The sequence below is a fragment of the Zootoca vivipara genome, chromosome Z1 (assembly GCF_965207765.1).
Source record: "Zootoca vivipara chromosome Z1, rZooViv2.hap1.1, whole genome shotgun sequence".
NCBI lineage: Eukaryota > Metazoa > Chordata > Lepidosauria > Squamata > Lacertidae > Zootoca > Zootoca vivipara.
In genome coordinates, this window is record NC_142583.1 from 75,086,444 (window position 1) to 75,114,365 (window position 27,922).

The 27,922-nt window shown below is 54.2% G+C and overlaps 2 protein-coding genes across 4 annotated transcripts; one reads left to right on the forward strand and one right to left on the reverse strand.

Annotated features, from left to right (window-relative positions):
• Positions 1–221: 221 nt before the first annotated feature.
• Positions 222–12,974, reverse strand: CZ1H2orf81 (chromosome Z1 C2orf81 homolog). 2 transcript variants are annotated; one of them, XM_088660772.1, is made up of 5 exons: positions 12,843–12,974; positions 5,667–5,729; positions 4,294–4,515; positions 3,139–3,345; positions 222–1,335 (listed from the first exon to the last, which is right to left on the reverse strand). In XM_088660772.1, exons 1-5 carry the CDS (start codon positions 12,927–12,929, stop codon positions 310–312), a joined length of 1,605 nt encoding a protein of 534 aa, XP_088516898.1. In that variant the 5' UTR covers positions 12,930–12,974; the 3' UTR covers positions 222–309. The 2 variants fall into 2 exon arrangements, with proteins under 2 accessions (XP_088516898.1, XP_060134269.2); XM_060278286.2 differs by lacking the exon at positions 5,667–5,729.
• WDR54 (WD repeat domain 54) lies at positions 12,913–26,122 on the forward strand. Of its 2 annotated transcripts, none has more exons than XM_035134563.3 (10): positions 12,913–13,068; positions 16,679–16,918; positions 19,080–19,142; positions 19,299–19,365; positions 20,329–20,385; positions 21,043–21,170; positions 21,845–21,945; positions 22,325–22,487; positions 23,573–23,647; positions 24,749–26,122. In XM_035134563.3, exons 1-10 carry the CDS (start codon positions 12,928–12,930, stop codon positions 24,878–24,880), a joined length of 1,167 nt encoding a protein of 388 aa, XP_034990454.3. In that variant the 5' UTR covers positions 12,913–12,927; the 3' UTR covers positions 24,881–26,122. The 2 variants fall into 2 exon arrangements, with proteins under 2 accessions (XP_034990454.3, XP_088516899.1); XM_088660773.1 differs by lacking the exon at positions 12,913–13,068 and adding an exon at positions 15,658–15,778.
• The last annotated feature ends 1,800 nt before the right edge of the window (positions 26,123–27,922 follow it).

Below are 27,922 nucleotides of genomic sequence, written 5' to 3' on the forward strand. Positions count from 1 at the left end.
GGGACATTTTTGCCTGGCACCTGAAGATACGTAGCGAAGGCGTCAGGCGAACCTCCCTGGCGAGAGCATCCCACAACCGGGGAGCCACCTCCAAAAAGGACCTCTCCTGTAGGAGGCACACGAGGAAGGGCCTCGGGTGACAGGGTCCGGCTTGCTTCCTACGGGGCGAGGCAGGTCTTGAGGCGTTGCAGTCGTGAGGCAGACAAGAAGAGAAGCCAGGCTCCAAAAACCTCTCCGTTTATTAAGTTACAAGGAGATGAAAGGGGTGGATCACTGGAGGGGCTGTCAGGGAGGGCAGGGCCGTGCTGATCAGAGGGCAGCTCCCGGGCGCAAGCGGGGCAGGGGCTTGGGCTGCTGGAGGATGATCTCCCGGCTGGGGGAGGGCACCTGAAGGCCCATGGGGTGGAGGTGCTCTGGCCCCTCCTTGGCTTCCTCCTGGTGCGCATGGGAAGAGACCTTCTCCCGGACGCCCCCCACGCACCGGAGGGTCACCCCCGTGGCCAGCTGCACCGTCTTGGTCAGCAAGTTGGGCTTGACGAAGACGAAGCTGGTGGGTTGCAGGACCCTCCCGGCCGGGCTGGGCGGCTGGGCGGCTTTCCCTGCCAGGCTCCTCCGCACGGCCACCCGCCTTTCGCCATGGGCGCTGCCTGGCTCAGCCAGGCCCCTGCGGAGCTTGAGGGCTCTGTGGCGCCCCGAGACAGACTTCAGGGCCTCCTGCTGCTGCGACTCCACGTCCGGGTCCACCACCTCAGCCGAGGGCTTGACCCAGCGCTTGGGCAGGCTGGCTGGCTCCAGGCGCGGCGCCGTGGTAATGTTGCCCGCCTGGTCGTAGAAGACGTCCCGCGTGTTGGGCGGGCGGCCCAGCTGGATCCGCAGCAGGTTGCTGCAGGAGAGCGGCAGGAGGCATGGGTGCAAGGCCTCCTCCATGGGCATCTGGGAGAGCTGGCGCAGGAGGGTCTCCTTCTCCGAGCCAGCCAGCGGCTTCACGATGTCACTCAGCCGGGACGGCTGCAGGGGCCCACAGTAGGCCTGGGGGCCCAGCCTGCTCTTGCAGGATGGCGAGGGGGACGGGAGGGGGGACGGAAGGGGGGACGGAAGGGGCGCGATGGACACCAGGCGGGCCAGCTCGGTTCCGGACTTCAGCACCGCCTTGCTGCTGCGGGACCTGGTGAGCTGCAGCTCCTTCAAGGACTCCTGAGCCAGCCTCTCTGCCTCCCCGCTGGGGGTCCCCAGGGGGAAGCCCCGAGCAGCAATATCGGAGGGCGCCGCAAGCTCCTCTTTGGCAACGTGGGACTCCTCCAGGAGTTGAGGAACTTCCTCTGGGAGTCTGGGAACCTGGAGGGGAGACGTTGACCAGGTCAGCCGAGGGACCGGAAGACCAGCGCCCCAACTTTAAAGGTTAGCAACCTTTAAAAATGGCAATATCTGTCTGAGAAAAGAAGGACCGATTGCTCTTCTTTCAGGAGAAGCCGGAGAACTTGTAGGCCCAAACTGGAAGTCTCTGGAACCCTCGCAAAGGCCGCATTGGAGACAAAAGCTTAAAGCCTTAAGCTGGGAAGAGACCGTTTCATAGAGACATGGCACTAGGTCCATTCCAATGGCATCTCTCAAGAGTGGCTTTGAAAAGATGCTTCTCCATAGGACTCTCTGGTTGGGGGAATTGGGTGGGGAGGGGAAGCTGCTTACTAAGGGGGGCTGTAGTCTCATGTTCCTTTTGAAAAACCCATTAAAAACAGTTTTAAAAAACAAGCCAAGGGGCTAGAAAAAGGCAGCCTGTTGGGCTGGGTGGGGAAAGCTGACTGGTTATAATATTATTATTTATTCAATGTATGCACCACCCTTCCTCAAGAAACAACAGGGCATTTCACAACATAAAATACCAAATTTATGGGTGGTGGTTGTTTCTTGCAATGCTTTGAAAGACTAGGCTTTGCTGCTATGGTAAAAGAGTCTCCCTTGGGAGGTGGTGGACTCTCCTTCCTTGGGGCTTTTACGCTGAGATTCCTGTACTGCAGGGGGTTGAACTTGAGGACTCTCGGGGAACTCTTTCCACTCTATGGTTCCAAGACTCCAAGGCTAGCCTCCAAACTGGGGGTTTGAAGAGCAGAATCCAGACATCTGCCGCACAAGCCACTTCTCCAAGTCCTCGTAGTGAGGAGGAGACAAATCCCAGTGTTTGTGGGGAGACGTTGGTTCTCTGTTTCTAGGCAAGCATCAGGATTTCTCCTTTGGTGCAGGCAAAGGGACGCTTCACGCAGCTGCCTTGCACTGAAGAAGCAGACCATTGAGCTCAGCACCGCCTGCTCTGACTGGCAGAGGCTCTCCGGGGAGTCAGACTCAGGCAGGGGACATTCCCAACCCGACTCCTCTGCCCGGGATTGGCAAACTGCAAAACTGCAGAGGGGTGGAGGCACCTCAGCAGAAAGGGCAAAGCGTGAACTTTGGCTGGAGGGCTGTGCCAAATGGGGAGGGATTTTCAGGGCTTGTGCAACTGCCAGAATGCTGCAGGCCCAGGAGGAGGAGAACAAGGTGACCTGCAGCTCTTTTACAGCCAAGGCCGCCTCTCTGAAATGAAGCCAGCATGGAACTACGTAGAGGCTCTGGCTGAATCCATGGTATTTCCCGCATTGTGATTTTTGGATAGCGCAAACACAGCATGATTTGCAATGCAGTCGCACCTCAGGAGTCAAATGGAATCTGTTCTGGAAGTCCACTCAACTTCCAAAAGGTTCGGAAATCAAAGCGCGGCTTCCGATTGGCTGCAGAAAGCTCCTGCAGCCAATCGGAAGCCGCGGAAGCCTCGTCGGACATTTGGGTTCCAAAGAACGTTCACAAAGTGGAACAGTCACTCCCGGGTCTGCAGCGTTCAGGATCCAAGGCACAGCTGTATATTGCCAGGTCAAAAATGATGAAATGGAGGTCATGATATAATTTTGGACAAGATATCGTCCAGCTCTAATATCAGCTGCTAAGGCCTGCCGCCTTCTCTGCGGGCCAAGCAGGATCTGCCCTCTGAGGCCCCTGGTCCACCCAGCCCTCCTCTGGATGCCTCCCTGACCCCCACCCCAAAAGCATTCTTGGAAGGATCTCAGATTCCTCAGCCCAAGCAGGACGATGTCAGCCCCTCTGCCATCCTACCTCTGGCTCCTCCGGGCGTGGCATGGCTTGCAAGACAGGCACAGAGCCCTGAGCCCAGGAGTCGGTGATGCCGGCCACAGGCTCCTCGTCCTCCTGCCAGGTGGGCTCCGTGGGTACCCCGGCCTCACCCTCGTCCCGCACCAGGAAGCGCCACTCGATGATCTGCAGCATGGCGTCCCGGGCCTGGGTGATGACGTAGGGGATGCACTAGGGAGGGAGGGGGCAGAGCGGAGGGTGAGCAGGAGGCGGGGGGGCGGGGGAGAGAGTCCGGCAGGGTCCCCTCCAAGGCTCACGGCCTCACCCCCCCCCCAGCCAGTCTAGAAACCCCAAGGAGAGGAAACACACACACACACACACACACACACACACACACTGCACTCTCACACAAACAGCCCAGCTCTGAGCATCAAAGGCAGAGCGGCAGGCAGGAAGCTCAGGCTAAGGGGTGAGATTTGCACCTGTGGCACATGCGCACCTGGTTGGCCTCTTTCAAAAGGCCACACCGCCAGGCTCCTTGATATGGGATGGACACCTTCAGCCTACCCCCTTTGGTGCCTGCAAAAAATGTTCCTGCATTGCAGGGGGCTGGACTAGATGGCCCTTGGGGGGCCCTTCCAACTCTGCAATTCTCTGATTCCGAGCTGTTTGCGACGGCTGGGCTAAGAACCAAAACATGCCTGGTGCACATGATTCTTATTCTTGTTCTATTTGATAGAATCACAGAATGGTGGAGTTGTGAGGGACCCCGAGTCGTCCGGCCGTTTAGTTCAACGCCCTGCAATGCAGGAATCTCCACCAGATCACACATGACAGGGGACCATCCATTTATATTTATATTTATCTTCTGTTTTTCAGGGTGGCTTACAGGGAAAGCTAGAGAAAAAGCTGAAAGCATAGAACGGTAATCATGAGGAAGCTACTAAAATGCAAAGGCATTAAAACTATATATATATATATATATATATATATATATATATATATAAGACCTGTTAAGAACAGAAGCAGCATTAACCACACCGCCTTCTCCGAATCACACAGTCCATCTTTTTAAAAAACAAGACTTGCCCCCAAATGCCTCCTAGCTTATATATCCGAGTTTCTAACGCTGGTGGCCTTATCCCCCTGGAAGGCAGGCCTGCCCCAAGACCGACTCACCTGCCGCTCCAAATAGACCTTGAAGCACTCCTCCAGGACCTGATCCAGCAGCCCTGCCAGGATGTCGCCCACATGATCCTCGGCTTCCTCAAAGCCCAGCAGGGAGAACCAGTCTCCTTCCGTCATGCGCCCCGGGACGATCTCCACCTGGGGGAGGGGCACCGTGGGAGGGCGCGACCTCTCCGCCCGGGACTTGGCCAGGGTCACGCGGGACGACATCTTCTGCAGGGGGAAACAGAACGTGCCTCCCAGTCAGCTCTTGAGATGGGGGGAGGAGGGTGAGCAAGGAACAGCCCCCCCTGGGGACACCCTGGGGCCCAGCTCTGCGCCTGGTCCTCAGGCACGGCGCTGGTGCCAACGAACGCTCCCGTGCCCTTGCCCTCCCTGATCCCGCAAAGCGGTGCAGGGGGACTGGAGCTGGGGTGAGAAAGGAAGGGTCTTCCTTGGGAGGGAAGGAAATGGGGTGCAGCGGAGCCAAGCCAGAAGCTCTGGGTCCCAGAAAAGATACTCAGCACCGAAGGCTGGCATGGGCTCCAGGGACAAGGTGACTGGCTTAGCTTAGGGAGCCGGTTCCCCGCAGCTCACACCACTGGTCCATCCAGCCTGGGACACCTACTCTGGGGGTAGGGGGGTGGCAGCAGCTTCCCAGGATCTCCAAGGAGCAAGAGATGCCCCGGAGGGAATCTGGGGGCTTCTGCACACACCAGAGGATCTTTTATGAGTTCTGGGCCCTTTCCAGCTTTGGCCAAAGGGGGTCACAGCTCTGTAGGGTCCCTGGTGGGGGTTCTGGCCCCTTCTCGCCTCTGCCACATGGGCGGTGGAGCATGGATCTAACAGCGTAAGAGACCACCGGCAGCAGGATCAGGCCAAAGGGAGGGCATCTAGTCCAGCACCCTGATTTCACAGTGGCCGACCAGATGCCCCAATAGGAAACCCGCAAGCAGGATTCGCACACGAGATCCCTCTCCCCTCCTGTGGCTTCCAGCAACTGGGATTCAGAAGCATTGCAGAGCAGAGGCCTTTTGGCTAGCAGTCATCGCTAGCCCTCTCCTCCTCCGCGGATTTGTCTGATCCTCGTGACACAAGGCAGGGAGTTAATTAAAGACATTAATTAGAACATTACGTGCTGCCTTTCATTTACAAAAGGAAAGCGGCTCACGTAATGATAGCGTGGAGCAACTGGCAACGAAGATAACCATCAACAGTCACCATCGTGGCTGAAGACACCAGGAACCAATAGGGAGGGAGAGGCTGTGCAGCGTAATGGTTAGAGTCTCAGACTCTGAGCTGGAAGACCACGGCTCAACTCCCCACTCAGCCAGGAAGCTCAGTGGGTGATGCTGGGCCAGGCCCCGACTCTCCGCCTCACCTACCTTGCAGGATTGTTCCGGGGATTCAGTGAGGAAGAGGAGAGCCAGGCATACCCCACGGACCTCCTTAGAGCAAAGGGGGATCAAGGAAATAAATAAGAGAGGGTTAGGGAAAGTCCGGGAGGAGGCGGAAAGGCCCTCCAGCTGGTGCCAGCCTTATCTCTGCAGGAAGAACATTTGACAGGATGGGGCCAGGCAGGAAAGCAGCAGAGCAGCCAGCAGGGGGCCGGGTGTACCTGATGTGACAGCTCAACCTCAGGCCCGGAGAGGGAACCCAGGCGTCCGGCCATGTCTGCTTGCTGGTCAGAACTGGAAGCGCCTGAGTGGGGATCGCAAACGAAAGATGAAAAGAAGTAAGTTCTTACAAGAAACCGCACCCAGAACCCTTGGGAAATGCAGGTCACTCGCAACTGAGGCCCGTTCACCTGCACGATTTCAACTTGACGCAGCTGACAGCTGGTTTAAATCGTGGACATTAAAGAATCATAGAATCCTAGAGTTGGAAGAGACCACAAGGGCCATCCAGTCCAACCCCCTGCCGAGCAGGAAGCACCATCAAAGCATTCTTGACATATGCCTGTCAAGCCTCTGCTTAAAGACCTCCAAAGAAGGAGACTCCACCCCACTCCTTGGCAGCAAATCCCACTGCCGAACAGCTCTTACTGTCAGGAAGTTCTTCCTGATGTTGAGGTGGAATCTTCTTTCTTGTAGTTTCATAGAATCATAGAATCCTAGAGTTGGAAGAGACCACAAGGGCCATCCAGTCCAACCCCCTTCCAAGCAGGAAACACCATCAAAGCATTCTTGACATATGCCTGTCAAGACCTCCAAAGAAGGAGACTCCACCACACTCCTTGGTAGCAAATTCCACTGCCGAACAGCTCTTACTGTCAGGAAGTTCTTCCTCATGTTTAGGTGGAATCTTCTTTCTTGTAGTTTGAATCCATTGCTCCGTGTCCGCTTCTCTGGAGCAGCAGAAAACAACCTTTCTCCCTCCTCTATATGACATCCATTCATATATTTGAACATGGCTATCATATCACCCCTTAACCTTCTCTTCTCCAGGCTAAACATACCCAGCTCCCTAAGCCGTTCCTCATAAGGCATCGTTTCCAGGCCTTTGACCATTTTGGTTGCCCTCCTCTGGACACGTTCCAGCTTGTCAGTATCCTTCTTGAACTGTGGTGCCCAGAACTGGACACAGTACTCCAGGTGAGGTCTGACCAGAGCAGAATACAGTGGTACTATTACTTCCCTAGATCTAGATGCTATACTCCTATTGATGCAGCCCAGAATTGCATTGGCTTTTTTAGCTGCTGCATCACACTGTTGACTCATGTCAAGTTTGTGGTCTACCAAGACTCCTAGATCCTTTTCACATGTACTGCTCTCAAGCCAGGCGTCTCCCATCCTGTATTTGTGCCTTTCATTTTTTTTTGCCCAAGTGTAGTACCTTACAAAAACATGGATGGTAGAGAGCTTAGAAGCTATTTTGTGCTGCAATGACCCTGCGCAAAAAGAGATTTTAACCTTGTAGTTTTGGGGGGGCGATGGTGGCCAGAAACCTATTCCACACGGCACCCCATGTTGCAGGAGCAGTTCGAATTGGGCGGCCCAACTATGTGTACTTCTGCATCACGTGCTCCGTCCCAGAACATAACCCATGCGCAAGATGCAAGTGACCTATAACCTGCCACCAACTCCTCTGCCCCCCGAAAAGGAAACAAAGTGAAACCAATTCAGCTGTGATGAAACCCCCAGGACTGAAGACCCCCCCCCCGGAAGCACCCTGCACCTCTGGGTTTCCACCCCTTTCTTTGTGCTGGCGGGACACTGCCATTTTTTACCTGCTCTCTCTTTAGGGAAGAGTCACACACCTGATGCCCACCTGAGGTAGGCTCACCTGCGGCCGCTCTGGACCACAAACTCCGCAGAGTCCCAGATCGGAAGCCTAGCCCTGCCCACCAACCGCCAGACCATTCCAAAGAACCCACAAAGCTCATTCTTCTGAGAACAGTGAGAACAGAGAGGAGTTGAAGGGAGGAGGAGCCGCAAGGGCCCCAGAGCTGCGGTTGCCGTGGGGCCAGCTAACAAACCCCTCCAGGGGATCTGAAGTCCAGCACCCGCCATCAGCAGGCCCAATGGTCAGGGAGGAGGACGGGAGTTGCAGGTCATCGCCAGGGGACACCCCAAGGGTGAAGGCCAAGGGGAGAGCGGGGCAGCTAGAGCTCATGCGGAAGAGATGAAGAAGAAATGAAAGAAAGGCCTTCTTCACGCAGCCGGGAGATAAACCGCGGGACTCGCTGCCACAGGAGGCAGTGATGACCACTAATCGAGAAGAGGGTTGGACATATTCCAGGGGTTGGACTAAATGATCCCTGGTGTCCCTTCAATTCTGCAGTTCTACGTTACCGGAACAAGAAGACTCCACCACACTCCTTGGCAGCAAGTTCCACTGCCGAACAGCTCTTACTGTCAGGAAGTTCTTCCTAATGTTTAGGTGGAATCTTCTTTCTTGTAGCTTGAATCCATTGCTCCGTGTCCGCTTCTCTGGAGCAGCAGAAAACAACCTTTCTCCCTCCTCTGTATGACATCCTTTTATATATTTGAACATGGCTATCATACCACCCCTTAACCTTCTCTTCTCCAGGCTAAACATACCCAGCTCCCTTAGCCGTTCCTCATAAGGCATCGTTTCCAGGCCTTTGACCATTTTTGGTTGCCCTCCTCTGGACACGTTCCAGCTTATCAGTATCCTTCTTGAACTGTGGTGCCCAGAACTGGACACAGTACTCCAGGTGAGGTCTGACCAGTGCAGAATACAGTGGTACTATTACTTCCCTTGATCTAGATGCTATACTCCTATTGATGCAGCCCAGAATTGCATTGGCTTTTTTAGCTGCTGCATCACACTGCTGACTCATGTCAAGTTTGTGGTCTATCAAGACTCCTAGATCCTTTTCACATGTACTGCTCTCAAGCCAGGTGTCTCCCATCCTGTATTTGTGCCTTTTAATTTTATTTTATTTTTTGCCAAAGCATAGTACTTTACATTTCTCCCTGTTAAAATTCATCTTGTTTGCTTTGTCCCAGTTGTAAGGTCATTCTGAAGTGTGATCCTGTCCTCTGGGGTATTAGCCACCCCTCCCAATTTGGAGTCATCTGCAAACTTGCTCAGGATGCCCTCAAGCCCATCATCCAAGTCATTGATAAAGATAAAAAAATTCCTTCAGTAGCACCTTAAAGACCAACTAAGTTTTTATTTTGGTATGAGCTTTCGTGTGCATGCACACTTCTTCAGATACACTTGAAACAGAAGTCAGACCCTTATGTATATACAGAGGGTGGGGGGGTGGGAATGGGTGATGGGCTGATGGGAGTGGTAAACATGTAGATGGCTGTTAACGACTGTTGATGACTGCAATTGGTCTTGCGGGGGGGGGGGGGGAAGCAAGGGCTGAGGTGCTAAAGAAAGCTTGATCATGCATAATGAGATAAAAATCCTATGTCTCTGTTCATTCCAGGTGGCTCCATGGTTTTAAGCTTGGTAATGAGTTCCAATTCAGCAACTCCTCTTTCCAGTCTGTTCCTGAATTTTTTCTGTACTAAAACAGCTGCTTTGAGATCTTGTATAGAATGTCCTGGGAGATTGAAGTGTTCTCCTACTGGTTTCTCTGTCTTCTGGTTCCTGATGTCAGATTTATGTCCATTTATCCTTTGGCGTAGGGTTTGGCCCGTTTGTCCAATATAGAGAGCTGAAGGGCACTGTTGGCATTTGATGGCATACACAATGTTAGAAGATGAGCAATTAAATAGTCCTGAGATGGTATGTTGGATGTTGTTGGGGCCAGTAATGATGTTGCACACGAAAGCTCATACCAAAATAAAAACTTAGTTGGTCTTTAAGGTGCTACTGAAGGAATTTTTTAATTTTGCTTCGACTCAGACCAACACGGCTTCCTACCTGTAACTATTGATAAAGATGTTGAATGAGACTGGGCCCAAGACAGAACCCTGTGGCACCCCATTAGTCACTACTCTCCAGGATGAGGAGGACCCATTGATGAGCACCCTTTGGGTTCGGTCAGGCAGCCAGTTACAAATCCACTGAATGGTAGCATTGTCTAGCCCGCATTTTACCAGCTTCTTTACAAGAATATCATGGGGCACCTTATCAAAGGCCTTGCTGAAATCAAGATAGGCTACATCCACAGCATTCCCTTCATCTACCAGGTTTGTAATTCTGTCAAAAAATGAGATCAGATTAGTCTGACATGATTTATTTTTCAGAAACCCATGCTGACTTTTAGTGATCACAGAGTTTCTTTCTAGGTGCTCACAGACCGTTCGCTTAATGATCTGCTCTAGAATCTTTCCTGGTATTGATGTCAGGCTGACTGGGCGGTAATTGTTTGGGTCCTCTCTTTCCCCCTTTTTGAAAACAGGGACAACATTTGCCCTCCTCCAGTCTGCTGGAACTTCGCCTGTTCTCCAGGAATTTTCAAAGATTATTGCCAGTGGTTCTGAAATCACCTCTGCCAGTTCTTTTAATACTCTTGGATGTAGTTCATCTGGCCCTGGAGACTTGAATACATCTAAACTAGCCAAGTATTCTTGTACTACCTCCTTACTTATTCTGGGCTGTGTTTCCCCTGCTGAGTGATCGGCTCCATATTCTTCAGGTCGGGCGTTGTTTTCTTTTTTGGAAAAGACTGAGGCAAAGAAGGCGTTGAGGAGTTCTGCCCTTTCTCTGTCCCCTGTTTGCATTTCACCATCTTCTCCTCTAAGTGACCCCACTGTTTCCTTGTTCTTCCTTTTGCTACGGACGTACCCATAAAAGCCCTTTTTGTTTCTTTTAACCACTCTAGCAAGCCTGAGTTCATTCTGTGCTTTAGCTTTTCTGATTTTGTCTCTACAAGTGCTGGCTATTTGTCTGAATTCCTCTCTGGTGATTTCCCCCTTTTTCCATTTTTGGTGCATATCCCTTTTAAATCTTAACTCAGTTAAAAGTTCTTTAGATAGCCACCCTGGCTTCTTTAGGCACCTTCCATGTTTCCGTCTCATTGGTATTGCATGAAATTGTGCTTTTAATATCTCCCTTTTAACAAACTCCCAACCATCATGAACTCCCTTCCCTTTTAGTATTTCTGTCCATGGGATCTCACCCAGCGTTTCTCTAAGTTTTCTGAAGTCGGCTTTCTGAAATCTAGGATTTGAGTCTTAGTATGCTTGGTTGTTCCTTTCCGCTGTATAATAAACTCCAGAAGAGCATGATCACTCCCACCTAATGATCCTGCCACTTCTACCCCACTAACCAGGTCATCACTATTGGTTAGGACCAGATCTAAAATGGGTGATCCTCTTGTTGCTTCTCCCACTTTCTGGACAATGAAATTGTCTGCAAGGCCAGTGAGGAATCTGGTCGACCTTATGCTCTTGGCTGAGTTTGATATCCAACAAATATCAGGATAGTTGAAATCCCCCATTACTACTATCTCACCTCCTTTTGAATGCTTGGCCATCAGTTCCAGGAAGGCATCATCTGTGTCCTCAGTTTGGCTTGGGGATCTATAGTAAACTCCCACAATGAGGTCACTCTTATTTTTCTCTCCCTTAATTTTTAACCAGATACTCTCAATATGGCTTTGAAGTTTTAAATCCTGGATCTCTTCACAGGTATAGAATCATAGAGTTGGAAGAGACCACAAGGGCCATCCAGTCCAACCCCCTGCTGAGCAGGAAACACCATCAAAGCATTCTTGACATATGCTTGTCAAGCCTCTGCTTAAAGACCTCCAAAGAAGGAGACTCCACCACACTCCTTGGCAGCAAATTCCACTGCCGAACAGCTCTTACTGTCAGGAAGTTCTTCCTCATGTTTATGTGGAATCTTCTTTCTTGTAGTTTGAATCCATTGCTCCGTGTCCGCTTCTCTGGAGCAGCAGAAAACAACCTTTCTCCCTCCTCTATATGACATCCTTTTATATATTTGAACATGGCTATCATATCACCCCTTCACCTTCTCTTCTCCAGGCTAAACATACCCAGCTCCCTAAGCCGTTCCTCATAAGGCATCGTTTCCAGGCCTTTGACCATTTTGGTTGCCCTCTTCTCTATACACATCCCTGACATATAACGCCACTATTCCTCCTTTCCTGTTTGGTCTATTTCTCTGAAATAGATTGTATCCCTCTATTACTCACATTCCAATCATGAGACTCATCCCACCAGGTTTCAGTGATGCCTATTATGTTGCATTTAGTTTGCTGTACCAAGAGCTCGAGTTCATCTTTTTTATTTCCCATGCTCTGTGCATTAGTATACAGGCATTGTGCATTAGTATACAGACATTGAAGACCATTGCTCCATGTCTCTTATTTAAGGATTTTTTCCTCCCACCACTAAGTCTGCATGCTATTTGATTTGTATGCCTCTGGATCCTAGTTGCTGGAGCCACAGGAGGGGAGTGTTGCTCTTCTGCTTGGGTCATAGTTGCGGTTTTCCCATTTAGGGCATCTGGTCGGCCACGGGGAGACCCAGAGGCCTGATCCAGCCGAACGCTGACGTTCTGATGTCCAAAGGAGAATTTTCCAGGAACGTCAGAGGAGTCTGCTGGATCAGAGCCCGAGGGATCCTGGTGTCCAGTCCAGCCTCCTGTTCTCCAGGGTGGGAATCCTGCAAGCCGGCCGCTGGCCCCAGAGCCGCCCTCTCCCCTCGGGCGCCTTCCAGCGCTGCAGGGCTGCCTCTGACCTGGGGAACCAGCCGAGCAGAGCCATCGGGGCCACCAGAACCTTCAAGCCGGAACCTTGGAGTCAGAACCATTCCTTCCAACCTCCTGCAAGGCAGGGACCTGTGCTCATTGACCCTAGGACCAGAGGGCTGGCGAGGGACCCCCAGAAGTCATCCAGCCCAACCCCCTGCCGTGCAGCAGGGATTTCAGCCCCAGCATCCCTGGCAGAAGATCTTCCTGCCTTGCAGGCGGCGGGTTGGACTAGATGTCCCCTGGGGGTCCCTACCGCCTCTGGCATCCCGCGCATGTGGCCGGACGCCTCCTGAGGCGCGGAGTTCCGCAGCTCCTCCCGCGCGCTCCCGAGACAATCCCGCCCAGCCTGGCGCGCCCTCCGCCCCCCCCCCCGGGCGACCCGCGAGCATGCGCAGTGCGCCCCTGGCGCCCCTCACCGCCAAGCTGAGGAAGGTCGAGGAGACTTCGCGCAGCGATGGGCGGGCCCCGCGAGCCGCCGCGAGGAGCCGCGCCGCCATCGCCATGGTTACTCTGCCTCGCCTCGCCTCCCCTCGCCCGCGCCCTGCCGGCCGCCGTCGTGACGTCAGCGCGCCCGTGCGCCGTCTCCATGACAGCGGGAAAGCGGGCGAGAGCCGGGAGAGGCGCCGGAGGAGGAGGAGGCGGGTGAGGCGGCCGCCGCGGGCCGGGGAGGGGGTCGCGGGGGCCGGGAGGAGCCGGGACCCCGCCTCGCCCACCAAGGCCACGCCCCCCCGGAGCTGGAGAGAGAGAGAGAGAGAGAGAGAGAGAGAGAGAGAGAGAGAGCGCATGCGCCCTGCGCGGCGGTGACCTGCCCTGCCCTTCCCGCCCCTGTTCCGTCCCGGCGGGAGGCGGCCCTGAGGAGCTAGTTGTCGGAGTGCAGGGAGGGAGGGAGGGGAACCTCCTTGGCCTCTCGAGCCCGCCTTTCTCGCCACAAGAGCCCTAGCACACACCCCCCCCTGCGAGGTAGGTCGGGGGGCAGAGAGGCAGCCATGCGCCCGCCAGGTGAAGAATAAGAATAATAAGAATGTTGTTGTTGTTTAGTCGTTTAGTCGTGTCCGACTCTTCGTGACCCCATGGACCAGAGCACGCCAGGCACTCCTGTCTTGCACTGCCTCCCGCAGTTTGGTCAAACTCATGTTCGTAGCTTCGAGAACACTGTCCAACCATCTCGTCCCCTGTCGTCCTCTTCTCCTAGTGCCCTCAATCTTTCCCAACATCAGGGTCTTTTCCAAGGATTCTTCTCTTCTCATGAGGTGGCCAAAGTATTGGAGCCTCAGCTTCACGATCTGTCCTTCCAGGGAGCACTCAGGGCTGATTTCCTTAAGAATGGATAGGTTTGATCTTCTTGCAGTCCATGGGACTCTCAAGAGTCTCCTCCAGCACCATAATTCAAAAGCATCAATTCTTCAGCGATCAGCCTTCTTTATGGTCCAGCTCTCACTTCCACACATCACTACTGGGAAAACCATAGCTTTAACTATACGGACCTTTGTCGGCAAGGTGATGTCTCTGCTTTTTAAGATGCTGTCTAGGTTTGTCATCACTTTTCTCCCAAGAAGCAGGCGTCTTTTAATTTCGTGACTGCTGTCACCATCTGCAGTGATCAAGGAGCCCAAGAAAGTAAAATCTCTCACTGCCTCCATTTCTTCCCCTTCCATTTGCCAGGAGGTGATGGGACCAGTGGCCATGATCTTAGTTTTTTTGATGTTGAGCTTCAGACCATATTTTGCGTTCTCCTCTTTCACCCTCATTAAAAGGTTCTTTAATTCCTCCTCACTTTCTGCCATCAAGGTTGTGTCATCTGCATATCTGAGGTTGTTGATATTTCTTCCGGCAATCTTAATTCCGGCTTGGGATTCATCTAGTCCAGCCTTTTGCATGATGAATTCTGCATATAAGTTAAATAAGCAGGGAGACAATATACAACCTTGTCGTACTCCTTTCCCAATTTTGAACCAATCAGTTGTTCCATATCCAGTTCTAACTGTAGCTTCTTGTCCCACATAGAGATTTCTCAGGAGACAGATGAGGTGATCAGGCACTCCCATTTCTTTAAGAACTTGCCATAGTTTGCTGTGGTCGACACAGTCAAAGGCTTTTGCATAGTCAATGAAGCAGAAGTAGACGTTTTTCTGGAACTCTCTAGCTTTCTCCATAATCCAGCACATGTTTGCTATTTGGTCTCTGGTTCCTGTGCCCTTTCGAAATCCAGCTTGCACTTCTGGGAGTTCTCGGTCCACATACTGCCTAAGCCTGCCTTGTAGAATTTTAAGCATAACCTTGCTAGCGTGTGAAATGAGCTCAATTGTGTGGTAGTTGAGCTCAATTGTGTGGCACTCCCATTTCTTTAAGAACTTGCCATAGTTTGCTGTGGTCGACACAGTCAAAGGCTTTTGCATAGTCAATGAAGCAGAAGTAGACGTTTTTCTGGAACTTATTATATCTTCCAGATAATAAGAATAAGAATAATTTATTATTTGTACCCTGCCCATCTGACTGGGTCTCCCCAGCACCAGCCCCTGGCCCATCTCTCTCTGCCCCAGGCAGAAGCAAACTCGGCCCTCCAGCTGTTTTGGGACTACAACTCCCATGATCCCTAGCTAACAGGACCAGTGGTCAGGGACGGTGGGAAGTGTAGTCCCAAAACATCTGGAGGGCCAAGTTTGTTTGCCTATGTCGGCACACCGTCCCCCACCCCCAAATAAACCCACCCCAGAGGCTGGAAGTGTTCCTGAGGGGTGCTCAGGGTGCCAGACCCCGGTTCAAATCCTCCCTCAGGCATGGGTTTTGGTGGGCAGACCTTGAGCCAGTCCCACCCTCTCTGCCTCGCCTCCCTTCGCAGGGTTGCAGCGAAAACGCAACAGGGAAGGGGAAGAACTGTCCATGCCACCTTGAGCACCCTGCCAGGGCAGGGAGGGGGCAGAGGGAGGCAGCTGGGCTTCTGCAGCTGAGGAAGCCACAGGAAGGCTCCTGTCCACCTTGCATGCAGCTCAGCCTGAGCCAAGAACGGGTAACGGATCCCGAGGGACGAAGTGCAGGGCAACCAGAGTCCTGGCCTGCTCCCTCCCTCCCTCCCTCCTCATATGTGTGTGCAGCAGGCGTTCGTTTTCGTTAATGCATGCATATTAAAACAAAACCAGTGAAGAACCTTGTGCATGTCCAGCAAATTTATTAGGGTGTTAGCCTTTGTGGATCATGAATCCAGCGCCTGGCGCTTGGGGTTGATACAAAATATATATATAAAAAAACATTCCAGTAGCATCTTAGAGACCAAGTAAGTTTGTCATTGGTATGAGCTTTCCTGTGCATGCACACTTCTTCAGATGGTGCTTGGTGTGTAATTCTTATGCCACAGGTGAGTGTGAAATAAATAATAATTATTTATTTATTATAATTAATTAATTATTATTATTATAATTATTATACAGGGACCCAGGTGGCGCTGTGGGTTAAACCACAGAGCCTAGGGCTTGCTGATCAGAAGGTCGGCGGTTCGAATCCCTGTGACGGGGTGAGCTCCCGTTGCTTGGTCCCAGCTCCTGCCAACCTAGCAGTTCGAAAGCACGTCAAAATGCAAGTAGATAAATAGGAACCGCTACAGCGGAAAGGTAAACGGTGTTTCCGTGCGCTGCTCTGGTTTGCCAGAAGCGGCTTTGTCATGCTGGCCACATGACCTGGAAGCTATATGCCGGCTCCCTCGGCCAATAATGCGAGATGAGCGCGCAACCCCAGAGTCGGTCATGACTGGACCTAATGGTCAGGGGTCCCTTTACCTTTACCTTATTTATTTATACCCTACCCATCTGGCTGGGTTTCCCCAGCCATTCTGGGCAGCTCCCAACAGAATATTAAAAACAGAAGAAAACATCAAACATTAAAAAAAAATGAGGCCAGGGCACCTCCCAGCAGCCTCAGGGGCCAAGGCGAAAATTCCAGAAGATGTCAAAAGCAATCCTGGCAGGTTCAGGTGGTAGTGGTGGTCCAGGGCTGCAGACCTTCATAGAACTGAAGAGTTGGAAGGGACCCCAGGGGCCATCTAGTCCAACCCCCTAGGTGGACATTCATCATGGCTGAGCTGCCGTTCCCATCACCACTGACCATTGGCAGCGCTGGCTGGGCCTGATGGGAGTTGTAGTCCAGTCCTGGAGGCCAGTACTTCAACCGGGCTCTCAAGCTGTGCTGCTGCCTGTCTCAGGAGCCGCCTTCTAATGCCTATTGGCCTCATGCCCCTTCCGCCCCCCCTTTCCTCCTCCAGTCTCCCCCGAGCAAGATGTACCGTAAGGAGAAGAGCATCTTGCTGAAGGACAGCAGCCTGGCGCTCTACAACAACCTGAGCGTCCTGCCCCTGCCAGCCAAGCAGCTCACCTACTTTGCCAGTGTGCATGGGAGCACCGTCAACATGGTGAGCGCCTCCGACGACGGCCTCAGCTTCTCCCACCGCCAGCTGCAGGCCAAGGAGGGCAGCCTGGGCGTCGGGGCCTCCATCATCACCCAGGTAACGGGGCTGGCAGGGAGGGAGGGAGGGAGGGAGGAGAGACCGTCCCCGGCCACCCAGTCCCCACCCGATCAATTCCCCACAGGGCAGCTGCTCTTCTGCTGTCACTGAGAAGCCAATATCAGCACCCTGAGGCGTCAACATTGGCCAGCCCAGAACATGCTGATCGAAAGGGCGATCGGAACAGGCTGGGGCGGAGAGGAGTCCGCCTGGCCAGATGAAGGGAATGCTGTGGATTTCAGCAAGGCCTTTGACAAGCTGCCCCATGATATTCTTGTAAAGAAGCTGGTAAAATGCGGGCTAGACAATGCTACCATTCAGTGGATTTGTAACTGGCTTACTGACCGAACCCAAAGGGTGCTCATCAATGGCTCCTCCTCATCCTGGAGAGAAGTGGCTAGTGGGGTGCCACAGGGTTCTGCCTTGGGCCCAATCTTATTTAACATCTTTATCAATGACTTGGATGATGGGCTTGAGGGCATCCTGAGCAAGTTTGCAGATGACACCAAATTGGGAGGGGTGGCTAATACCCCAGAGGACAGGATCACACTTCAAAATGACCTTAACAGATTAGACAACTGGGCCAAAGGAAACAAGATGAATTTTAACAAGGAGAAATGTAAAGTACTACACTTGGGCAAAAAAAATGAAAGGCACAAATACAGGATGGGTGACACCTGGCTTGAGAGCAGTACATGTGAAAAGGATCTCGGAGTCTTGGTAGACCACAAACTTGACATGAGTCAACAGTGTGATGCAGCAGCTAAAAAAGCCAATGCAATTCTGGGCTGCATCAAGAGGAGTATAGCATCTAGATCTAGGGAAGTAATAGTACCACTGTATTCTGCTCTGGTCAGACCTCACCTGGAGTACTGTGTCCAGTTCTGGGCACCGCAGTTCAAGAAGGATACGGACAAGCTGGAACGTGTCCAGAAGAGGGCAACCAAAATGGTCAAAGGCCTGGAAACGATGCCTTATGAGGAACGGCTTAGGGAGCCGGGTATGTTTAGCCTGGAGAAGAGAAGGTTAAGGGGTGATATGATAGCCATGTTCAAATATGTAAAAGGATGTCATATAGAGGAGGGAGAAAGGTTGTTTTCTGCTGCTCCAGAGAAGCAGACACTGAGTAATGGATTCAAACTTCAAGAAAGAAGATTCCACCTAAACATGAGGAAGAACTTCCTGACAGTAAGAGCTGTTCGGCAGTGGAATTTGCTACCAAGGAGTGTGGTGGAGTCTCCTTCTTTGGAGGTCTTTAAGCAGAGGCTTGACAGCCATCTGTCAGGAATGCTTTGATGGTGTTTCCTGCTTGGCAGGGGGTTGGACTGGATGGCCCTTGTGGTCTCTTCCAGCTCTATGAATCTATGATTCTAAGTGCAGGGCTTTATTTAAATTCAGCCCCAGATCTTTCTCTCAGAGTCCCAGTCCAGAATGCGCAAAAGGAACAACAAAGAGGGCAGTGCCCTCTGAGCCCGTGCAGAATGCCTTTCCTTCACTATTGAGCCAGTCAGTCGCTGGCACCTTTCTAGGCCTGCATTAGCTCTGTGGCTTGTGGGCATGGTGGCATCTCAGGCAGCCTCCTTGGATCTCCCTGCCTTGCTGCCCACAGACGTAGAATCATAGAACTGTAGCAGTGAAAGGGTCCCCAGGGAGTCATCTAGTCCAGCCCCCTGCAATACGGGAATCACAACTCAAGCATCCCTGACCAATGGCCATTCAACTGCTCTGCTTAAACACCTCTGAGGAAGGAGAGTCCACCACCTTCCACTGCTGAACAGCTCTTGCCATCGGCAAGCCCTTCTCTGTCCCTCGAGGACCCGGCCTCCTTGCATTCCAGCTTTCGTGGAGCAGGCTGGCTCCTGCACTTCCCTCACCCCTGACAGGTGACGGAGGATGAGGAAGTCCACATAAGACCCTTCGCCCAGAGTCTCTTTGGCCCCCAGTTGGACAGCTCCGTGCTTAACAGGTGATGGCAGCCTGGTTCCCTTGGCTCCACAGGGAGGGGAGAGTTGGGAGGCACTTTGCACGCGCTCTGAAGCATTGCCTTCCTCATTCAATCTCTGTGCTTTGCTCTGTGGCCGAGGGGAAGCAGGCAGGGGGTGGAGAAGAGAAAGGCACCTGACATCTTCCTGCTTCCTGTATTTGCACCCTTGTCTTCCAGGCTGCCTGGTGTGTCCTCCCTTCCCGGGTCCTCTTGGTTCTGACTTCACGGAAGGGGATCCAGGTGAGAAATGGAACCAGGGCCCACGGAAACCTCTGCCCTAGAAGGGCCTCAAGCTGGTGACCTTCCAGACCCCGTCTTCTGGGATGCGGACTGGCCCCTGAGAACTGCCTGCCGCCTCTGACCTTTCTCTCTCTGCTCTTTCCCTCTTCCTCCAAGATGTACGAGTCGGACGGGTCCATCATGGTCTACTGGCATGCCCTGGAGGGCTTGGAGTCACCTCCAGGTACCCTTTCTATTCCTGGCAGGATGATCTCTTGGGAAGGGCCCCTGCTTTCAAGTGCAAAAGTGGGGTTGCCATATTTCAAACAGTGAAATTCCATGGAGCTTTCCTATCTCAAGCAGCAGCAATAGCCTTTTTTTCACCTATCCCACCTTTTTTGTCCAAGACAGGAGATATTCCACTCCCTTAAAAAAAAAAGAACCACCAAAAATATTTCAAAAAGAAGTACAAGAAGTTGTCTCAGTCCTGTGGAACATGCTGCCACTAGAGATTCAGTGTGTGCCTTCTGTGCCAACTTATAAACACCTGCTGAAAGCCTTTCTATTTTGCCAGGCCTATGCAGTCCACCAAGAAGTACATCTTTCCATAATGCTCTGTTGATGTTTGTTTTTCATTTCTTTTTGCTTTTCACTTGTTTTAAACTTTTTATTAATCTATTGCTCGTTTCATGTAAACCACTGTGAAATATTTGCATGATGCAGCAGTATATAAATACTTCTATAGACAAACAAACAAACATCACATTTCCAAAACAGGAGCTATAAAACACCCTCTTTTCTTAGCTATTGGAGACCAGTTACCAGTAGGGTCTTGCCCTCAGATACAATTGGTATTTTGGAATCCTCCTGTCTCGTATTCCTGTAGGCTCCTTCTCTTTTCCTCTAGTCCTGATGTCTTCTCTGAAGTTGCGTCTCAGCAGGTCGGAGAAGAAGCAGAGGCCTCGGAGCTGAACTTTTTAGAAACCCAAGCCTTTTCTGAATTTGCATCGATTCCCCCTGCTGGGGATGTGGCAGTGCACACCTCCAAAGCCGTGAGGGGCGAGTAGCAAGGCACCTCCCTGGCACATGTCTCCTGCCCGTTTGGAGGGGTGCACTTTCACGCCCAGGGAGCTCTGTCTGGGGCAAAGACCCCCAGCCAGGCCCGGGCCTCTGCGGCTGCCTGATCTCTGCATTCTTTCCTTTCCAGGGAAGGCCGTGTTAGCTCGTGGGATCGCGGCAACTGGACAGCGCTTTGTTTGCGTAGGTGAGGAAGCAGGAAAGGGACCTGGGCGGGGGGAAGGTCAGAGGAGGAGAGCTGAGGACAGGCAAAGGCACTGCTGGTCAGGGGGCTGACCCCATTGCTTCAGTTTGCTGTGTCAGTGGCAGCAGTTGCAGAAGGGATTGGCCCCATGGCTGGATTTCACACATACACGTTTGGCCAGGGGTCGGCAACCTAAGGCCCACGGGCCACAAGTAGCCCATGGGGGTCGTTTAACTGGCCCACGAGCTGCCCCCAAACTGAGCCGCCTGCTAGGCGAGTCCCCGCCCGCTGCACTAAACCGGCGCAGGGACTCACTTCCGCCGCACCGGAAATTGCGTCTGTGCAGATGCAGATGCCAGAAATTGCAGGAATTGCAATCTGGCCCACGGAGGGATCTCTGCTGGAGTGTTGACCCCTGCATTTGGCGGTGGGAATGGAAAGGTAGTGGCACGGCTTTGCGGAGCTAGCCAGGACCCACTAACTCCAGAGGACTTGTTCGCCCTGCATGAAGGCAGATTCCCCCGGGAGAGGGCTGCAGGGAATGGGTTGCCACGGTGAGCTCGCCTGGGCCGGTGGGAGGTTGCTCCTCCGCAGGTGAGGTGAGACTGGCCCACCTGGGGCTGCTGCTTCAGAAACCCCTTGCCCGCCTTCCCTCTGCAGGGACGTCCCTGGGGTCTGTCCTCGTCTTCGACGTCCCCGCCAAAGGCACCAACATCACGCTGAGCGAAGTCCTTGAGAGGCACTGCGACTCCATCACCGACATTGGCGCCGAGCTGTGCGAGCAGCCGGTAAGGAGGAGCCGGGAGCCGCCGGGTGGGTGGGTGCTGCTCCCACAGGGCCCCCAGAGCCCCCTGCTCAGGGGGAGCTTCTGCTGCTTGCCTGGCCGTGGCCCCGCCTCGCCTTGAGCTCGTTGGGAAGCAAATGGAGTCCCATTTTGGCCCCAGGCGCTTTGCACCCAGCCCTTTGGCCTGAATTAAAAGGCTCACTGTGGGGGCACCCTAGGAGAAGGATCATTGCAGGGTGCTTCTGTGGCAACCTAAGAGGCCATGGGCCAAGGCAGGGGGGCCCCTGTCTGCATCCTCCCTGCTCCCTGCGGCAAGAGCAGAGCTTGAGGAAGAGCCTCTTCAACCATAGAATCCTGGAGTTGGAAGGGACCCGAGGGACATCTAGTCCAACCCCCTGGAAGGCAGGAATCTTAGCTCAAGACAGGTGGCCATGTCATGTCAAGTCCTGCAAACCTTTAACGCGGAGGCAACAGCAAGCATCACCCTCGGCAGTGCATGGCGCCCAGCTTTGTGCTCGCCTTCCTGCCTAGAGCAGGAGCAGCTGTCCTGCATCTCCTCCTCATGGGCTTTTCAGGGGTGAGTCTCTGCCAAGCGTTGTGGGGGCAATAATAATAATAATAATAATAATTTATTATTTATACCCCGCCCATCTGGCCGGGTTCCCCCCCCCCCTGCAGGAAGGAGTGCCTGATTTGGTGACGGCCGACGACTCTGGAGCCTTGTGTGTCTGGTTTTCCGGAGAGAAGTTCACACTGGCCAACAAGATCCCAGCTTCTGAGTAAGCGCGGAAAGAGAGGGGCCTGCTCTGGGGACGAGAATTTGGCTCTCCTGAAAGCATTCGGCCCCGAGAGAGATGGAAACTAAGTCTTGACCCCTCTGGCCAAGAGGGGGGGTGGCTAATGGGGGGAGGCAGGGGAGGAGGGAGGAGCAGAGCACACTGCCCTGAACCCAGCCCAGCCCAGCCCTGCCCCACTCCAGGGCCTGAGCAGGAGGCTGGCCCCAGCCTCTCCCAGGGGCCTGCCTTGCTCCAAGCAGGCCCCTTTCCCAGTCCTGTCCAGAGGTGCCCCTGGGGGTCAAGCCTGGGGGCCCCTGCATGTCCAGCAGTTGCTTTTGCCCCCTGGCACTGGAGCCTCACCCAAGACCCCCCCCTTGCCCAGGTGCACCTGCTCCTCCGTCAAGCTGTGGAACGGCATCATCGCGGCTGGTTATGGCAACGGGCACATTCGCCTGTATGAGGCAGCAAGCGGGATCCTGCGAGCGGAAGTCCGTGCTCATGCCCGCTGGATCTATGCCCTGGACCTGGCACCCCTCTCGGGGAAGGTGAGTCCATCCTGCGTTTGAGGAACTCGAGATTTCTCAGGAGATACTGGACCCTAAACAGCCTCAGCCCAGTATACCTGAAGGAGCGTCTCCACCTCCATCATTCTGCCCAGACCCTGAGGTCCAGTGCTGAGGGCCTTCTGGTGGTTCCCTCGCTGCGAGAAGCCAAGTTACAGGGAACCAGGCAGAGGGCCTTCTCGGTAGTGGCACCCGCCCTGTGGAATGCCCTCCCACCAGATGTCATAGAGAACAACTACCAGACTTTTAGAAGACATCTGAAGGCAGCCCTGTTTAGGGAAGCTTTTAACGTTTAATAAATTATTGTATTTTAATATTTCTGTTGGAAGCCGCCCAGAGTGGCTGGGGAGGCCCGGCCAGATGGGCGGGGTATAAATATTATTATTATTATTATTATTATTATTATTATTATTATTATTATTACGTTGGGGCAGGGCAGAGCCTTGCAGGTGCAGTAGACCGGGCAGAGAGTCACGGAAGTGTCTCCCTTCTGGGAGAAGCACAAACCAGTTGCATCTCCTCTCCTTCAGGCTCCATCGCATGTGAAAGGCATCCTCTGACTGGGCCACTGACATGCCAGACAGCAGGTTTGGGCAGGAGTGAGCCTGCACCAGTGGAACTCCTTGCCCCAGGATATAGCCAAGACTATGGCTTCATGGGGGATCAGTACGACCTGTGCCAAGGGGCTAGGAGCTCTGGCGACCAAAGTGCCATCGCTCATTTTGGGGAGAGGCTCTCTCCAGCGGCTGTTCCCATCAGGAGGTGCCGGCTTGACTTCTCTTGGCCTCACTGGGCTTCTGCTCCCTCTGCCTGGCCCCAGCCACCCTTTGCACGTGCTCTCAGTCGCTCCTACCGCAGGGGAGCTCTCCCTCCACCCAGGAGAGCTGCCCCACGCCCAGGCCAGGGTTCCAGAACACAAGGGAGTTATTGGGGGGTGGTTTTGATTTTACAGTTTTTATGTTGATCTTTTCTGTGAACCGCCAGGGATAGGGTGGTGTATAAATTCAATCAACAATAACAAGTGAAGGGAGGCCCAAGCCCCATTGACTCCTCCTCTCCCCCCACAGCTCCTGTCGGCAGCAGAGGACTCCTTTGTGCAAGTCTGGAAACTGAGCCCCAGCCAGGACACGGAGGGCATTGAGGTCAGTAAGTAGGGCTGGCTTGCCTGCTTGGGGGGGGGGGGGCATCGGTCATGGATGCCTTAGCCAAGATTCCTGCATTTCAGGGGTTGGAACCAGACGACCCCTGGGCCCCTTCCAGCTCTTTAGATTCTGTGATTCCTCCAGGCACTTCTGCCAGGGGCATGTCTCCTATTGCTTGCCCACCCCACCCGCCACCCTTGCCCCCTGGATTGTGTTCAGTGGGGACTCTCCACCACTGGATGGGGCTCCTGGGCTCAGCTGGGGCTCGCCCATGCAACCTGCTTCCTCCTCCTGGGCCTGAGTTGGAACTTGGCGGAAACAGGAGCATCCATGCTGACGATGGGGGGGGGGGGGGCTGGCGCTGTTCCCAAGCAGAGTTGCAGACATTTCTGACAAACTTTAAAAAAGAGGGACAGAAGCCCTTTGGCTGGATTGGGCCAGCAGCTCTGCCTCTCTGTTCTCACAGAATCATAACCTTGTAGAGTCGGAAGGGACCCCCCCCAAGGCCATTTAGTCCAACCCCCTGCCACCCAGGGACATTCCTCTCCACAGGAAGTTGCCTTATACCGAGCCAGCCTAGAAGTGCTGTCAACACTGGCTGGCAGCTGCTCTTTGGGATTTCAGCCGAGGTCCCCTTCCAAGCCTGGCTGCGAGATGCCATTCGAAATTGAATCGGAGACCTACCGTGCAGAACAGTCTCTCTGCCCCTGAGGTTTAGCCCTTCCCACGGCAGCCCAACATCCACCCCCCCCCCCGAAATAACAGGGTGCTTCCTCCCCAATCTCTTTCCAAACGAACTGCACAGCCTTGAAGCAACATCCTGGTTTGTTTTAAGCTGAGCAGCAGGTCTAGAGGGCAGAGGACGGAGGCTGAGGGAGACCAGGGCCTCCCAAGGGCAGGGGTGGGCGGGAGGAGGAGGAGGATGAAAGGGATTTGGGTGACTTATCCCCCCCCCCCCTGCTGTGCCCCAGCCAGAAGCGGAAGAGTTGCAGAAAGCCCACGGCTCTCTTCCTGTCCCTGCCATAGGATGGGGGTCAGGGAGTTCCTCTACGGTGGGCACCCGGAATGACATGGTTCCCCCCCCAAAAAATCTCCCCGCAGATTCAGCACTGCCACGCGGAATGCGTGACTGACACCATGATCTGTGGCGCCCGCTTCTGCAACCCTGAGGGCAGCGCCTTTGCGGTCACCGGCTTCGAGCTCAGCGAGATAATCCACTATGTCCTGGCATAGCCCTTCCTGGCTGCAGGAGAGGAGGGGACCATCTGGAGGCAGGCCTGAAGGGGGGGGCAAGGGGGGTGGGATGGATGAAACAGAGGCTTTCTGGGCATCCTGCAGAGGGGGCTCAGGGGCCCAACTTGTCTCCTCCTTTTAGGGCCACAGCCCCCCAAACACTCCCTTCCACTGTCTGCATTCCGGGCAAGGCAGGGAGCACAAATCCTCATGTGGAACCCCCCCCCCCACTTGCTCTCAACCTCATGCTGTTCAAAGCCCCAAGGAGCTGCTGTCTCTGCCTCCCCCTCCCCCCCCCCTGACCACTTACTCTGGCTCCAGAACCCGGGACACCACCATCATCCTTGCCCAGCGGATGGGGGAGAAGAACCGAGAATATTTCCCAGGGCCCTCACACTCACAGACCCAAAGGACCTGAAGGGGGAGAGAGAAGAAACTGTGCAAGCTGGGAGGAGGATTGCTCACCCCCCACACCCCATATTCTCCTCCTCCTCCTATTAGAAAGGCACTTGGTCAAGGGGGCTTGGCCCCAACCAGGCTGGTAAAAGTGGGCAGCTGTCCCTGACGGAAGTGATCTCCTATCACCCAGACCCTTGGAGTGCCGGGATCCAGGCTGAAGTGGCTCCTGGGCCAGAGGGGGCAAATTCTGATGCAGGCCTCCCCCCCCCCCAGGCCTGGCCCTTCTACAGCTTCTCTCCCGGATGCAAAGGGCCATGTGCTGGTGGGAGTTCCTGGCCTTGCCCCCCCCCTCTTGCCTGGGGTCCTGCTGTTCTCTGCCTCCCACCAGGAGAGGCTAGACAGGAGGGTTTGCCTACCAATGGTCACATTTATTTTTTGACATATAGTGTAAAAAATATTGTAGCAAGAAACGGAAAGTTAAGGAGAAGCTGAGCAAGAGTTCTTCAAACCAACCATGCGGGGGGCAGGGAGTCATGTTAGGTGGTTTCTAGTGCCAGGTGAAGAGGATCAGCCCAGCAACAGGAGCCTCGGACGACAGGTCTAGTCCCCCTCTCCTCCTGGTACTCTGATCACTAGCCAGCTGCCAGGAGGGGGCATGCAGCCCTTGGCCCTCCCCAGGGGGCTGGACTCCACATCCCACCCCAGTCTTCCCCTGGCTCCCGTGGGTGCAAGTCAGGTCGCAAATGTGTGGTTGCTCACAAGAGTTCTGTGTTCAGAGTTTCCGCCGTTTCCGTCTACGAGCTGAACTGTGTTTTGCTAGATGAATAAAGATGTTCACTGCTAGCCACCAGTGTGGAAGCATTTGTCCGATTTGGGAAAGGGAGAAGGCCTCTTGCTTTTCCACCCCCCGGGCACAGCGTGTGTGTGTGTGTGCATACGGCGGTCTCACAACTTTTGGGATTGCAGCTTTGCATGGAAAGGCAGGGAAATGAATGGAGAATTCGAAAGGGCAATCAGATCTCACCCCCCCCCCCCTTCCCAGAGGCCTGTAAGTGAGGCAGAGGCCCACTGCAGACTGGTAGGGATGTTTATGCTGGGAGCAGCTGGGGGGTTTTCTTGGCTGTGCCCCATTTGGCCTTTGCATGCGGACCCCCAGAACCAGACCCTTGCATAAGGTCACAGCTCAGCCTTGGGCATCTCTTTCTTTACCCTTCTGCAAAGGAGGCATGTAACGGTCCAAGCCCCCTCCGCGCCCGACATTGCTTTTGGCAGGATGGGCCCTTCTGCCCTGTGGCACCCTTAAGCAACATCGCTGCCTCTCCGGTTGCAGTGGGGGGGGGGCGGACATCTAGGCTGGTCTTGCTGCTCTGCTTCCCCAGGGGAGAGACTGGGGGAAGGAGCCGCCGCTCCAGGGGCTCTCCCCCCCCCGCCCCGCCCAGGTGACCTCCACCTGTAGTCAAAGGGGACCAAGGGAAAGGGGGTTGTCTGAACCCAGCGCTTCCCTCTTGGCTGCACAGAACAGCAACGAAGAGCCTCTGGGCCAAACTCCAAGGGCAGCTCCTGCTTGCGTGGAGGGATGCCAACTTTGGCAGCGTGTTGCAACAGCGGGCAGGGCTGGGCAAGGGCCTGGAAGCAGCTATAAACAGGCTCCGATCACATTTCTCCCTGCCCAGGCGTTTGGGCAGCCACCTCCTCCTCCAGGGCTGTTCTAGAAATGGCCAGGCTGTTGCCCTGCTCGTGGCAGCAAAGGATTCCTGCAAACCAGGAGGCCTCTCGCCTCTGCCCACATCAAGGGTCCTGGGGGCGGGGGCAGAGGGGCTCCTCTCTGGGCACTTCTGCAGCTCCAGCCCAAGCCCCCCAGGGCCAGAAGGCAGCTGCAGGCCCTGGAAGAAGAGGAGGCTTGCCAGGGGAGTCAGGCGCTCCGTGGAGCAAGACACTCATGACTTCCCCCCCAGCCAACACTTCTTCTCTCTTCCCTCCGCCACTCAGCCTGATGCAGGAAGGGCTTTTGGAGGAGGCCAAAGGCAGAGACCCTACTCCCTAGGAGGACGAGCAAAAGGGGGGAATGCACCCCTGGGTGTCAACTCCCCTCTGCAAGAAGAAGAGCTGTGCTGGATGAGGCCGTAGAATCATAGAACTGCAGAGCTGCAAGGGACCCCAGTGGTCTCCCCCAGCGGTCATCTAGTCCAGCCCCCTGCAAAGCACCCAGCGTCCTGTTCTCACAAACAAGCAGGGGGTTCAGCCACTCATGCTGTTAGGTCCTCTCTCCTCTCCTGCAGTTTCTAGCAGGTGATATTCAGAAGTGTGGCTGCCTCCAGCCACTACTGACCGACCTCTTCCCTTTTGTAGAACCGCCCAGGTCCTGGTCTTCCGAGAGAGGAAGAAAAACCTTCCTGCATCCATTTTCCAAACAAGCATGCAGAGGGGAAGAGGGAAGCAGAAATGGCGGCAGGGGGAGATGACCACCACCACCTCCGCCGCCGCCACTGCTTCCTGCTCCTCTCAAACATGGCAGGGCTTCATCGCCTTTAGCAGCTGGAAAGGCAGATCATCATGGCAGGGACACCCAAGGGTCCTCTAGTCCAACCCCCTGCAATGCAGGAATCGGAGCTCAAGGATCCCTGGCAGGCGGCCATCCGACCT

Bases quoted from the DNA above. Each gene is read 5' to 3' on its own strand.
- CZ1H2orf81 (XM_088660772.1), bottom strand. From the start codon at position 12,929: ATGGCGATGGCGGCGCGGCTCCTCGCGGCGGCTCGCGGGGCCCGCCCA. The intron at 5,730-12,842 runs GTGAGGGGCGCC...CTTTGCTCTAAG, and splicing joins CGACCTTCCTCAGCTTGGCG to GAGGTCCGTGGGGTATGCCT. The intron at 3,346-4,293 runs GTGAGTCGGTCT...CTCCCTCCCTAG, and splicing joins AGGTCTATTTGGAGCGGCAG to TGCATCCCCTACGTCATCAC.
- WDR54 (XM_035134563.3), top strand. From the start codon at position 12,928: ATGGTTACTCTGCCTCGCCTCGCCTCCCCTCGCCCGCGCCCTGCCGGC. The intron at 13,069-16,678 runs GTGAGGCGGCCG...TTCCTCCTCCAG, and splicing joins GCCGGAGGAGGAGGAGGCGG to TCTCCCCCGAGCAAGATGTA. The intron at 20,386-21,042 runs GTGAGGAAGCAG...TTCCCTCTGCAG, and splicing joins ACAGCGCTTTGTTTGCGTAG to GGACGTCCCTGGGGTCTGTC.